The sequence below is a fragment of the Corylus avellana genome, chromosome ca3, assembly GCF_901000735.1.
Source record: "Corylus avellana chromosome ca3, CavTom2PMs-1.0".
NCBI lineage: Eukaryota > Viridiplantae > Streptophyta > Magnoliopsida > Fagales > Betulaceae > Corylus > Corylus avellana.
In genome coordinates this window covers 11,459,664-11,474,056 of record NC_081543.1, presented here as the reverse complement: position 1 = coordinate 11,474,056, position 14,393 = coordinate 11,459,664, and the positions used below count along the sequence as shown (strand labels likewise).

Here is a 14,393-nt window from a genome sequence, read left to right as displayed (position 1 = left end):
AATGTCAACATTGGTGATACATCATCGCCAGCTTCTAATATCTCAATTTCTGAAAATTCTTTTAAAAGACTTTGAAGAGTTGATGGCAATGAATTTAATATTAGTTCATTGGAGTTTGATCCTGGATTGCGTCGTCAGATATAGGAATATGATGTTAATCACCGAGATGAAATTCGAAGAGCTTACATTAATGTTGGTCCGTACTGACCTCCAATCTCAAATTACCCAAAATCTGGAAAAGAAAGTCATCTTCGTAGCTTTCAACCTTCGTGGTACAATATATTTTCTTCATGGCTTGAATATTCACGTGAGAAAGATGCAGCCTTTTGTCTACCTTGTTTTCTCTTTAATAAGCCATCTGGGCATTTTACACAACGTGTATTCACTATAGATGGATTCAGGAATTTGAAGAAAGTTAGAAATAGAAAAGATTGTGCTTTTCTCAATCATATAGGAAAAGATCCTACTTCATTTCACAGAATTGCTTAGAAGTCATATGAATATTTGAAGAACCAATTTCAACATATACAAAATGTGTTTAAAAAGCTCACTTCTGAACAAATTGCAAACAATTGACTGCAGTTGAAAGCCTCAATTAATGTTGTTCAATTGCTTGCATTTCAAGCTGTTGCTTTTAGAGGTCAGGATGAAAGTGTGAGTTCTACAAATCGTGAAAATTTTCTTATGATATTGGGGGTTTGATGATTTCATATAATGAACAGCTTGCTGAAGTGATCACTAAAGCTCCCAAAAATGCCACTTACACATCACCAACGGTACAAAAACAAATTTTACATGTTTTTTCAACCAAAGTAAAGGAAATAATTCGTAATGAAATTGGTGATGCAAAGTTTTGAGTAATTGTTGATAAAGCTCATGATAAGTCAATGAAGGAGCAAATGGTTATAGTTTTAAGATTTGTTGATAAGAATGGCTTTGTACGAGAACGCTTTTTTGGACTTGTTCATGTCTCTGATATTGCGGCATTAACCTTAAAAAAATGTATATATTCGGTATTATCTAAACATCAACTAAACATTCAAAATATTCGAGGGCAGGGATATGATGGCGCAAGTAATATGCGAGGGGGGTGGAATGGGTTGCAAGCTTTGGTTTCAAATGATTGTCCATATGCCTACTACATTCATTGTTTCGCACATCATTTGCAATTGGCATTAGTAGCGGCATCAAAAGAAGTTATTTCTGTTAATCAATTTTTTACCAAATTGAATGTTGTTGTCAATTTTGTTTGTGCCTCATGCAATCGGTATGAAGAATTGCGGGTTGCCCAAGCTGCTGAAAATGCTTACATGATTGCAATTGATGAGATTGAGAGTGGAATGAGACTTAATCAAATTAGTACGCTACAACGGCCTGAAGATACGTGTTGGAGTTCTGAGATCAGTTTCTAATTTAATCAAAATTTATAGTCCAGCTTGTGAAGTTATTGTTAAAATCATTGATGTGAGAACTTCTTCTTCCCAACAAGCAGAAGCTGATTCAGTTCATCAGGTAATGACTTCATTTGAATTTGTATTCATCTTACATCTCATGAAAGAAACTATGCAGATCACCATTCATTTATGTCAAGCATTGCAATCCAAATCTCAAGACATTTTAAGTGCCATGCATCTTGTTTCATCCACTAAAAGGTGTATCCAACAATATAGAGATGATAAATGGAAAGTTTTACTTACCAAAGTGAAGTTGTTTTGCAATAAACGCAACATAGATGTTCCAGATATGAATGCCGGTTATGTTGAGAGAAGAGGTCAAGCTTGCAATCAATAAGCTGACTTTACAATTGAGCATCATTATCATGTGGATATTTTTTGTGCTGCAATAGATTCTCAATTGCAAGAATTAAATCCCTGGTTTAGTGAGCATGTAATGGAGTTGCTTATTCTAGGCTCAGCACTTGATCTTTGAGCTGCACGTGAGTCTTTTAGAATTGATGATATTTGTCAGTTGGTAAATAAGTTTTATCCGCAAGACTTTACCGATCTTGAAAAAGAACAGTTGGAAATAGAACTTCACCATTATGAGCATAATATAGTTCAAGATTCAAGTTTCCAAGGATTGTTAAATATTTCCGAATTGTGCTTATGGTTGGTTAGAACCGGAAAATCAACTATCTACCAACTTGTTTTTTGAGTTGTTGTGCTTCTGCTTACTCTTCCCATTTCTACCGCAACTACAAAATGAGCATTTTCAGCCATGAATATCATCAAAACTAGGCTTCGTAACAAAATTGAAGATGAGTTTCTGACGGATTCTCTGATGTTTTACATAAAAAAAAAAATTGCTGCGACACTTAGTATAGATTCAATCATAGATGATTTTTGGGATATGCAAACACGACGTGTTCCATTTTGATAGGTGTTTGAGTTCAAATTTGAAATGTTTTATGACACAACTATTTATGTATATATATATTTTTTTCGTATGTTTATCTTTTTGTTAAAACTGAATTGAAGTTAATTTTTTTTTGTCTACGTTACTTTATGTATTTTAAATTTATACCTCAGTCTCCCATCAAACTTTCTGGATCCGTCCCAATGGCGTCTCTGGAAGACTTAAATAACATTTTACTTCTCCTCTAGAGTACTGGCGGCCTAGAGAGAAAACTTAAAAATATTGACAATTGGATTTGATGAGTGTAAGCGAACTTTTCCCAATAACCTTCACATATACGGGGTGTGGACAACCTACAACCAACCCAAAGACTACCTTAACCCACGACAGTAGCATACTAACCGAATTCCCAAACATACCTCATTGTAGCACCAAATCAGAGTTTCAACACCTAGCACACACCAGATGTAACTCCTAATTTTTTCCCCCTCTCTCTCTCCCCCCCCCCTCTCTGCTCTGCACAGCGCACCCTCCCTCTGTCTCTATCTCTCACGAACGGCGCCGGCCTCCTCCACCCAAGCTCCACGCATTCCGGCGGTTAGTTTTCAAGCTACCCAGCCGGCCTCCTCCCACTGGTATGTACATTTTTGTTGCTTTGATTTTTTTTTTTTTTTTGTCCCTTCTGGGATTTTTTTCTGCTGGGTTTGGGATTTGTCTTGCATAACTTTCAATTGTTGGTTGCAAAATAAAGTCCCAGTAGCGACACTCTCATTTTTTACGAGCCACAGACGTTTTTGGGCCTTAAAACGTCATCCATTAGTCACTAAAAATTAAGGTTTTTTGTAGTGACTGCAGCATACTAACCCAATTCCCAAACATACCTCATTGTAGCACCAAATCAGAGTTTCCTCCAAAAGAACAAAACGAAAAGACCGAAGCTCGTGGAAACCATTGCTGATAACTATGATGCAGAGATGGTGCGCCAAGCTTCAGTCTCTGGGCCTTCGGTCGACCCACACTCTTCCTTCTCGCTCTTCTTCTACTTCACGTCGCCTCATCCACACTTTCCCACAGCTCCACCAACCCCTCCATTCTGCATCGAGGAGTAGATGGAGCTGCAGGCCTCTCCTCAATGCCACTTCAACAGCCCATTCGTCACTGGCTTTGCACCCATTTATCTTCCCGGTTCCTCCATCTGTAAGTTGGGCTTGTGTTTATTTTTGTTTTCTTTTTGATTTGTAGCCATTTTCTTTATTGTCCATTTGGTTACTGAGGAAATACCCGAGAGAGGAAGACCCTGAATTTTGAATGTTATAGTTGTCGCATGCAATCTTATCCAAATTGTTGGCATGGTGGGATTGACTAATTCGTTTCAAGTATTGGAATTTGAAGTTTGGGTATCCTTGTGCTTGTGAATAGATACCTTTTATTTGTTTATATGTGTGTAGGTAGTTCAAGTGCGGCATGTTTCGTCGAGAGAGCGGAAGAAGAGGAGAAAGCCAATGACACCAGTCACGTCCAAGTTAAAGAAAACCAAAATGAAGTTTTATTCGTAGGTTTACGCATTTATATCGCTTCTTTTGAAACAACTATTATTCGTTTGTGTACTAAATGGTTTTGATGTTTCTTGATTAGGTCTTACAAGTCTAGGTTTAGGACAATGAATGATGGGAATATTCGGCGCTGGAGGGAGGGAAAGCGGCACAATGCGCATTTAAAGGTCTGATTTTTTATTTTTATTTTTTAAAATCCCAATGAAAATTGAATTCTCAAATCCATATCTTATCTGTTTGAAAATTGAACAAGTCTTAGATGCGCTTTAAAAAAAACAGTGGCAATTTTCATGATGTAGTAACATAACTTTAGGTTGCATTGCATTTAGAAACATATATTTAAACTATCAATCTTCTTTAAGAAGGTAGTATATGCATACTATCTTTTTATTTGAAGCGGGTTTTTGTCATCATGGTTTCTCTCTTGGTTTATTTGACCCTGCACTATGTTACACAACTCAAAAAAAAATTGATATGAGTTGAAATGTGAGTTAAGAATCTCTCTATTATTTGCCTATCGAATGCGAGCAGATTGTAAAATCGCCTTTGGATTCATAACCTGCTAATTTACTTATAAAAAAAAAAAATTACTTGTGCCTTTGCTTTTGGTCTTTAAATCATTTATGAACAATTGTGTTCATTATAGCTGATATGAATATGAATTATTAAAATATATATGCATCATTGACGAAGATGTCTTGGCCATCTTCTTGGGCTTTGTTGAGGAGTTTAGAGGGATCTCCATCTCCTTTGGTCTTGAAGACTAAAGTGCTACTTGTTTTCTAGCCCATGTCTTCACATATTTGTAACCTTCCTCTGATAGTATGCTAAAGTTCCTCATTGATGGTTGCTCTCATTGATTCTGCCTTATATAAATTACAAATGAGAATATTGTGTTTGGTTTACGTGCCTAATGGGTATGTTGGGTTATTAGGGTAAAATGTTTGGCCATTATTTTTGAGTTGAATGGTTTGGACAATTCTCTGAGAGTGCCTTTTCTTGGGTTATTGTGGAGGCCACAATAGGTGATCCGTGGATTTTGGACACTAAAAAAAAAAAAAAAGAAAAAAAAAAGAAGAAGTAAAACGTGTTCTATGTTATGTTGTTGCTTGCTTAGTTGTGGGTTATATTCTCTATTGGGTGCATTGCTTGTCCAATTGTAAGATCAAGCTTGGGATGCTACCCAAGGATCCTTTGTTAAAAAAAATCATGTCTTGACTTCGCTGCATGATTTCGAGCTTGGTTTAAGCTTTTATTCCAATGATTTCATTAGTTTTCTTTCTTGTGTCATTCATAGGTACTTAGATCTAGAGTAGATTTGATATGAACCAGCCAAAGATGCCACTTTTCAAGCAAATTGACGCTTAGAAAGAGTTAAAGAAAAAATTCCAGCAATATTCAAGAAGATAAGATTGAAGTTGGAACAATAAAAGATCAATTTCTAGGCTTCAAAGAAAAGGCTGTCTACAATGACTCAATGACTCAAATAAGGCTATTTATATGTTAGAGAAGAAAAGGCAGTCTACAATGACTCAAATAAGGCTATTTATAATAGCCTTTATTAACCCCTAAAATCCTAACCCTTCATCTGTCATAGAACAAATAAATCTTAACCATCCAACTTCATTAAAAGTCACATGACCTTTTTAAAACACTAAAAACATAATAATAGAAATCATACCATAATAATAAAAGATTGGTATTGAAATAGGTAATAGACTGGATAAAATAAACTAGGGGGCTTTCTTTGCTTTATGCTTAGATGCCCCTGGTTCAATCCCTTCGGGTTGGAAAAAACTCAGCTTTGAATGAGAAAACCTCATATGTTTCAATATACAAATCAGAATCAATTTTCTTCAAATCTTCTTTAGCAATCCATTTACTTTCACTAGTTGACTTTCCCAATTACTTCACCAATTACCGCCTGTACTGATTACCTTTCCTTTATATAACTTCTTTGACATCAAGTACATCTTCAATAACGTCTTGTTGCACTTTTGGTAGTTCAACTTATTCTTCAACAACTTGCATTTCTCCATCAAGCCTGTCAAATGAGTATAAATCAGAAACATTAAAGATTGGGCTAATTTGCAAATCTGGTGGTAATTCAAGCAAATAAGCATTTGAGCTTTTCTTCTTCAACATTTTACATGGCCCACACTTCCTTGACTTGAAGTTGTGATAAGTTCCTTTAGGAAACCTTTCACGCCACAAATACACTAATACCATGTCACCTTCTTCAAACTCCTTAACCAATCGATGTTGGTTAGTTGTTGTGGCATAGGCATCATTACTAACCTTGAGAGCAATCCTTGCTTTCTCATGAACTCTCTGGATTTGGTCAGCAAAGGCCTCTCCATCATCACTAAGTCGAGCTTCCTGTGGCATATCGCTCATGAGATAACAGAGAACATGGCATATAAAAACTGTCGGGTAAACCATGGTTCCAACATCAATGAATTGGCTGTAGCATTCAGTTGCAGCTCTGAGATCTTCATTCTTATACCCAAGCCTTTCTAAGATGTGTATAGCAGTCAAATCCATTCTTAGCTACAGCACCATGCGGAATACCCATCAATAAATGAGATGGGAGTCATGGGACCTAGATGTCCTTCTGAAGAGAAATCAAAGCAGCAACTAAAGACTTTGGATTTGGACGCCCTCGGGGCTCATACTTTAAACATATTGAAGCTAAATGTACTAATTCAGTCCTCTCATCATTTGAGAATTGGCCTCCCAAACAAGAATCGGTAAGTGTATGAGGATTCTTGTCCCGTATTAGGTCAAGTGCATGATTTGGAGACATTTTCTGCTGAGAAGATCAAGCAAGAGTTCCAAAACTATATATTACATTTTAAGATTTAACTTGTATCCTTAAATACTCAGGAGGAGTAAATGCCAGGTTTGTACCGTAACTTTTCCCATTGCACTGTTTTTCATCAAACCAAAGCATGAAAATCTCAGGTTGTCATCATCATTGAGACAATTCTATAAGCATTCAGATCATGATAAAGAGCACATTCTTTGCTAGTACAATATTCTAGAGCTTGTGCAAGATGCAAAGCAACCCTTAATCGCATTGCCCATTTCATTGGTTGTGTTTCCCAATGAAATAAGTGCTTTGCTATTGTATCATTGGGCATATATTCTGGTACAAATAACCTCTCATTAGCCTCAAACTTTGCAGCAGTTAAGAAGCTATTACCTTATTGTGTTTAGAGGAACTACTGTCTTCTTCCCTAAGAGGATGCAATGTATAGTGTTTGTTTTTCCTTTGGAATAAGTGTTGGCTTTGGTGTGGTGGATCATGTCATTGTCATATAACCATGGTCTACCCAATAGAGTGTGTGACATGCATCCATAGGCACAATATTACACAGCCTCACTATCAACATTGTCACACATGGAAAAATTGACTAAACAATGAGATGTGACCAGCACGCTGTTACCTTTTCAAAACCAGCAATTTTGTAGGGATAAAGATGCTTTTCAATAGGCAATTTCAACTTTTCAGCTGCTTAATGTTCTCTTGGCTACTCCCATCAAGAACATCACACACTTCCTACCACAAAGAACTCATGTTTGGAAGACAATCTTCCTCCTCCACTCTTTGTGTTGTCATCACTCCATCAACATGCTCTTCCTCGTCATTGTAGTCATCATAAGTTGGTTCCGGTAGGACTTCTTCCTCTTCCTATAAGGTTCATCAACCGTTGTGGACAAGCATATGAAGTGTGTCCCCTCTCTCCACTCCCAAAACACTGCACTTGTGATCCAGAACCAGCATTGGAAGAGGCTGGACCAGAATTGCTTTGTGCTCTATTTATATTCTTTCCCTTTTCACTTCCGTCTCTATTGGCAGTATTTCTATCCACTGTCCAGTCCATTATAGTAGTATCTTGACCAATCTTTTGAGCTGTCTGGCCATTACAAACACTGAACAATTGTTGAACCCTTTTGTGTTGCACTCTCAACTCTATCAGTCAAAGGTTTCCTTGCACTGTATTGCAACACTTGCTTTTTTGCCATTATGTCATATTGTCGAGGATCTTCAAGATTAAATAAACGAACCACTCCCAATTAATCTTTAATGGATTGGTTCAAGCCAGCAAGTAACAAGATGTCATCTACTCGTTTGTCTCATTTAAACCAACTCAAATAGCGAGGCTGTTGAACTCTGAAGTGTATTCCTCCACAGACATCCCCCTTTGTTTTAATGAGTGGATCTTTCATATGATTCCATTGCATAATCAGCCGACAAAAATTGCTTCTGCAACTTCACTTTCATATGCTCCCATGTGTTGATTTTTGGCTTGCCTTGCTAGCACATTGCTCTTCAACTCTTTTCCATCATTGAAGTGCAATACCCTTCAATTTAAGCCTCACAAACAGCTTCCCTCAAAATAAGTCTCCAAACTAGCTTCCCAATTTAAGTAATCCGCATGCATATTTCCAAAAAAAAAAAATCAGAAACTTCTATTTTGATTCCTCCACTGTTTAAATCAAGCTATGCACCAATTGATCCTCTAATCTGCCTTGTGCTGCATGTTTTACAGGTCCAGCATCATGAAAGGGGTTCATCTTCTATTTCATTACTCTCATCCTCAATACCAAACTGATATGATCCAAATAACAATTTAAACATGATTAACATTGTAATCATTGTTAATTTGTTATGTCATTATGAGGACTGCTGAATTGGATTGTGCCACATCATGAACAAAAAAACTAAGCTGACATGTTTGATTATGGCTTTTCTAGGCATGGCACTGAGAAAACTATGTGGCAGACACCATCGAAGCACACGACCTCCCCCTTCCCTAACTCGCTTGGCCATCACCATTAGGCACCACCTGTCACACAAAATAAAAGTCTGAGTTGCTAATGTATGTTTAAACTTTATATACAGGACAGGGTGAAAGGAGTACTCTTAAAGTCTCATGCATTCTATTCAAAAATAAGGGCGTTTTTATCCTGCTAGTCAAAAAAACTAAGCTGACATGATAATTGTTAAAGAAGGGGAGTGAAATACTTGGGATCGTAACACTTTCTCCGTCTTTTGGCTATGAATACTGAATTTATACCCTAATTCAAGGATGTGGCTGTTGGGTAGTATATTAGTATCGGATTAAGCTATTTAATTTACTGTTGCAGTTTCTAGATTGGGGTTTTTCCCTTGCCGTAGAAGGTAGATCCGCTTTACTCACTTTACTCTCTCCAGTTTGGGAGGCATTAAGCAGTCTTATTGTGTGGAGAAAAGGAGTTGATTGCAGTTTGAAAGATTCACTCCTTATGCAATGGTGGGCAGAATGACAAATTGAATGTCCTGAAATGCCTCAAAACATTGATATCATCTTGAGATTGAAACACTGAACTGTTTATTACTCTCTAATGTGCAGTTTTGCTTTTCCACCTTTGGTTATTATTATGATTTCGTTATGTTTCATTCTGGTAATGCAAAATAAGGAAACTGTGAATGTGGCTAACTTACTTGAAGGTAATGGAATTTTGAGTAGTCAATGAAATTTTGGTATTTAATGCAGTCAAAGAAGTCGAAACGCAGACTCAGACAACCTGCCATAGTCCCTCTAGCTTATGCCAAAGTGATGAAGAAGCTCAATTTTTGTGCTTAAAACATCGGGAGTCCACTGTTGGTGCTGTAATTCCTGGATTGAAAGAGGGAAATATTCGCCTCTGGCCTTCTGCATTTTGGTGTCTCTTTCTGATGTTTGCATTTCAGAGTCCCTAGAAGAAGCAAGTTGTAGAGAATCGATAGATTCAAGTTGAGCTATGACTTATCAAAATGATACTCTTAATAAAACATCCTAGATTTTTGGGATTGCTGTGTTTTTAGCTGATACTGCTTTTCTTTTATATCTAATTAGAAATTCTAACTATTTGGAGGATGATAATGATTTCACAGGAGCTTTTGTCTATGCAAAGTACCAACTTTACAATCTTAACTGTTTCAAGCGTGCTTTGCTATCAACATGATTGTGGACAATTGTTAAGAATGAAAGACCAAAGTTTTCCCCAATCAACATGGCGTTTTCAGATTAGAATTACATTGGTTTACGAGCATGTTTGAAATTGCATTGGAGAATAGAATTTTTGTCTATAGAAAGATGTTTTTAGAAGAAAAAAAAAATCATTTTTAAGCTTCTTCCAAAACACGGTTTTGGTCTGTTTTTGTTAGGGAAAAAAAAAAAAAACCTGTGTTGTTCTTTTACCAAAAGAACCAATTTTTGCTTGACTTGGTTTTTTTATGTATTAAAAGCACTTTTTAAATTTTTTAATTTAATTCCAAATAGGTTCTACATGCAACAAAACTCGCAGGCTAAGCGCTCAATAGGACCCTACACGGCTACACCTTCATTTCCCATTTTTCGCAAGGGCTTTGATTCCCATGCTATCATCTTTCTTAAATGAGTAATGCTAAATGTCTTTTTTGTGTCCCTTCAAAAATTATGTGGTCTTCAAAAATCACAATTAGATTAAAATTTAGTAATTATATATTATATATCTAATGGTAATTTTAAAAGACACAAGAGACACAAAAATGATATGTAACATTACAAATCTAATGGTAATTTTACTATATAGGTCAACCTAATCCGATTCATTTAATTAAATAAGTCAAACTCTTGAGCTTAACTTTTTAATTTTGTATTAAGTTTGTATTGGGTTCACGGGTCATGTCAAAAATTGATTGTCATTATGTCACTTGCCAGGTTTGGATCGTGTCGAAGTACTAGTATAAAGTTATATATGTTAACCATAATTCAATCATTTCTAAACGGGTCATACTCCTTAGTTCTAATATTTTAATTTCATACTGAATTCGTATAAGTCAAATTTGCGAGTCATGTTAAAAATTACTCGCCGTAATCGAAAGGCATGAAAAGTTTAAGGTGTACTGTAGGGGGGGCTCAGCAGAAACCCGCTTAGCAAAGGTGAATGGCAGTATAACGTACATGTTTTTCTCGTAGTTGAAACAAATTCTTTAAGGAAATGGTTGGTACAAGATGTTTGAGAATCACTTCTCCAACAAAGATTCCATGTTCTTCTCCATGCACTAAACTTTGGAGGGTTTCTCTGTTCAAACCCCACAAACAAAGTTATTGTCTCTTCTTTTGTCTTCAAAGTAAATAAAGGCAGAGATGGATTGCTGATATGGTCATAATATATTATCTTCTTAAGCATTTTGTATGCAAATTCTTGCCCAGTAAAATAATAATAATAATAATAATAATAATAATAAAAACTGCAAATTCTTCACAGAGGTAGGCTTAATGTTGATAAGGATATGCTTTCTGACGCCGAAAGCAACACAACTTTTGAAGAAAAAAAAAAAGAAAAACACATTGGAGTATGGCCAATAAACCACCATTGATGGGGTTACCAATTAGAAAGCAAAAGACAAGAATGATTGTGTCACGGGTGGAATCTCTTATCATCACGGATTCACGAGGACTTCACAATTAGCATACTAGTTTACATGCTGAGCTGGGAACCAATTTATATATATATATACACGGTAAAGATAAACAGGGACGCCGGCTAATTTTTTTTTTTTAATATTAAAAAATTTTTTTAAAAAAAATTCGCCTAGTATGCTTAGCACGCCGGTGTTGTGTGAATCACGTCCCATATATATACCCACTAAAAATCTCTTTTTAGGCAACATTTGGGAAGGAAGTATTTTCAAAATTACTATTCATTAAAAAAACAGAAAGCCCTAAAAAAACAAAAATTGAAAAATTATGGGTGGCCAAGGGCAGAACTACCATTTGAAATGGAAGGTTAAAATTAAAAAATTTAAGGTTAAAATTATAATTTGGAAGGGGGGAGGGGGTAAAATTAAAAAATTTAAGGTTAAAATTATAATTTGTAAAAAATTTTAAAGACTTTTTAAAATTTTTTTTTTTTGTGGAAAACATGGGCCATGTAATTTTACCCCTGAATGGCTCGACCACCTTATTTTGGCCAATGAAAGTGGTCAAACTATCCCCAAGCCCTTGGGGTGATTCGATCACCTCAGACCGGTCACAAGGGACCACCCTCATAGCCTTTGGGGTGGTCCTGGCCACCTCTTTTTGGCCATTGAAGATGGTCGAACCCATCGTTAGAGGCCATTGGGTGTGGACTGAAAAATAAACAATGTAGGCGGCGGGGCATGCAACAAACACACAGGGAGGGATGGAGTTCATAGGAACAATAGAGACCGGTCGTGATGGAGATGTGGAGCATGGGCGGTGGAGAGGAGTGAATCACAACGAATCTAGCTTCTAAGTTGCAAATAAAAGAGAAAGAAAACATGAAAAATACCAAAGAAAAACGAGAAAGGAGTGAGGGGTTTCCTCCTCCCCGAATGGCACTAAAAAAAAAAAAAAAAGGTGGGAAAGAGAGACGAGCTCTAAAGAGGGAGACTTAAAATGATTAAATTTGGAAAAATAAGAAGTTTGAATTAAAAAAATTTGGGTAAAAATATAGTATAATATAAAATAAATAATCTATTATGAGAGAAATGTGTATTAATAAGGGTTACAAAGTAAATATTGAGATAACAATTAATGAATTTAGTCAACCACTCAATTAACTCAACCAACTTGCCATTAAAAAAACGTTTTCCAACTTGGAATCTTCTTAACTTCCATAATGTATTTGGAGTAGAATCCATTTTTTCCCTTGACCCAAAAAAAAAAAAAAATAATAAATAAAAAAAAATCAAAATTCCTTGTGTTTATGTTGTCTCTAGTTGGCTTTCAATAGTTTAAGGTTTTTTTTCTTGTGACAGGGCCAAGAGATCCTCTATAAATCTTGTTAAGCAATCTCTGAATACGGGAATTCTGGCGTTGATGTAGTGAAGAAATGATGACATCCAGCTTTCCCGTTGTGTGAAAAACGGTGGGTAACTGAAAAAGACATGAAGAGAGAGAGAGAGAGAAGCACTCTTTTTCTTTCCTTTTTAATGAAAGACATTGACAAAAGCTAAATCCTTTTACTCCTACAGTTTTCCTCTCACATGGGTCACCCTTCTATGTGCTCCCAAGTCAATCATCAAATCCCAAAACCAATATTTAAAACAGATAATAACAAAAAAAAAAAAAAAAGACTTGAAGATTAAATACTAAAAACATTATTAATTTGAAACAGAGCAGCCTTAACAGATCAAACCCATGATATGCCCACTTTCTCTACTATTAAAATACTGAAAAAGACATATTCTTTCCTTTTCTCTGTTTTACTTCACCACCCACCTTTGCTTCCTTCTTCTACACACGCCTCCCTGTTTCTCTCCCCTCTCCCTCTCACCATCTCCCTCTTTCTGTTCTGAATTCTTCAATGGCTACTCTTGAGGATATTGGAGTCTCAGCATTCATTAACATACTCACTGCCTTTACCTTTCTGCTGGCATTTGCTCTCCTCAGAATCCAACCCATCAATGACAGGGTCTACTTCCCCAAATGGTACATAAATGGAGACAGAACCAGCCCAAGGCGCTCCAGGAATTTTGTGGGAAAATTTGTCAACCTCAATGTCATGACTTATTTTACTTTCTTGAACTGGATGCCTCAGGCTATGAGGAGGAGTGAGGCTGAGATTATAAGCCATGCTGGTGTGGACTCTGCCGTTTTCTTGAGAATTTACACTCTGGGGTACTCTCTAGTCTCTATTCTTCTGTTTTTCTTGCTTTCTAAGGAATTTTTGGATGTGGGTGTTGTTTGTTTCTCGAGAAAGTGGAGTTAGTAGATACAATTTTCATTGTTCTGTGTTATATATGTTGGTGCAAATTGTGGAAACAAATTTGGTGAACTAGGAGGGGAATAATTAGTGCTTGTGTGAGATTTATTTCTGGGGTACTCATTTTTCCTTTTCTTTCTTCCTTCTTCAATATTTTTGGTCCACGGTAGTGTTTTGTTTCTTGAGAAAAAGTTTGAAATTTGGAGCATTTGCATGTAGTTTGCAATGTTTTGAATTATATATGTAGTTCTTGTTGTTGGTGACATAAAATTCTTGACTTATTAGTTACGAAAATAATTTTGACTTATATAGTGTGAGAACTTGAATTTCAAGTCTTTGACCTCTGCTGTTGTGCTTAGACTTTTCAGTTGAAGCTGTTCACCCAAAAATTGATTGTCCAGCTTTATCTCTTTTCTTTTCTTCTACGTATTTTGTTCTGGTTTTTGCTTTCTTATAGAGATTATTTGAAAACAAAAATATTCGGAACGGATAAAATATGCAATTTTCATGCTTAGCTTTCATATTGAGCTTTGTAGTTAAAAGTTGCAAATTAATACAATTAATTATGGTAAGCTCAATATTGTCTTGGAATATATAGGTTTATTTGGAATATAAGTTCGCATACATGTGCATATTGCTCGTATTTGTAAGAAAAATTCTTGACCTTTGCAATGGAAAAGTTTTAAATTCTTGTATTCATCAAAAAAAAAAAAAAAAAGGTTTGAAATTTCCCAGTTGTCT

The 14,393-nt window shown here is 36.0% G+C and overlaps 2 protein-coding genes across 2 annotated transcripts; one reads left to right on the top strand and one right to left on the bottom strand.

Annotated features, from left to right (window-relative positions):
• The first annotated feature begins 2,850 nt into the window (after positions 1–2,850).
• LOC132175503 (uncharacterized) lies at positions 2,851–9,749 on the top strand. Its single transcript, XM_059587476.1, has 5 exons — positions 2,851–2,990; positions 3,247–3,552; positions 3,804–3,907; positions 3,991–4,075; positions 9,452–9,749. The coding sequence occupies exons 2-5, from the start codon at positions 3,319–3,321 to the stop codon at positions 9,539–9,541; spliced, it is 513 nt and encodes a 170-aa protein (XP_059443459.1). The 5' UTR covers positions 2,851–2,990; positions 3,247–3,318; the 3' UTR covers positions 9,542–9,749.
• Positions 5,022–9,443, bottom strand: LOC132175502 (uncharacterized). The gene has a single exon (XM_059587474.1). The coding sequence runs from the start codon at positions 6,450–6,452 to the stop codon at positions 5,919–5,921; it is 534 nt and encodes a 177-aa protein (XP_059443457.1). The 5' UTR covers positions 6,453–9,443; the 3' UTR covers positions 5,022–5,918.
• Positions 9,750–14,393: the final 4,644 nt, after the last annotated feature.

Coding starts and splice junctions, on each gene's coding strand:
- LOC132175502 (XM_059587474.1), bottom strand. CDS start 6,452: ATGGATTTGACTGCTATACACATCTTAGAAAGGCTTGGGTATAAGAAT.
- LOC132175503 (XM_059587476.1), top strand. CDS start 3,319: ATGATGCAGAGATGGTGCGCCAAGCTTCAGTCTCTGGGCCTTCGGTCG. Junction 3,553..3,803: donor TCTTCCCGGTTCCTCCATCT/GTAAGTTGGGCT, acceptor ATATGTGTGTAG/GTAGTTCAAGTGCGGCATGT. Junction 3,908..3,990: donor ACCAAAATGAAGTTTTATTC/GTAGGTTTACGC, acceptor TTTCTTGATTAG/GTCTTACAAGTCTAGGTTTA.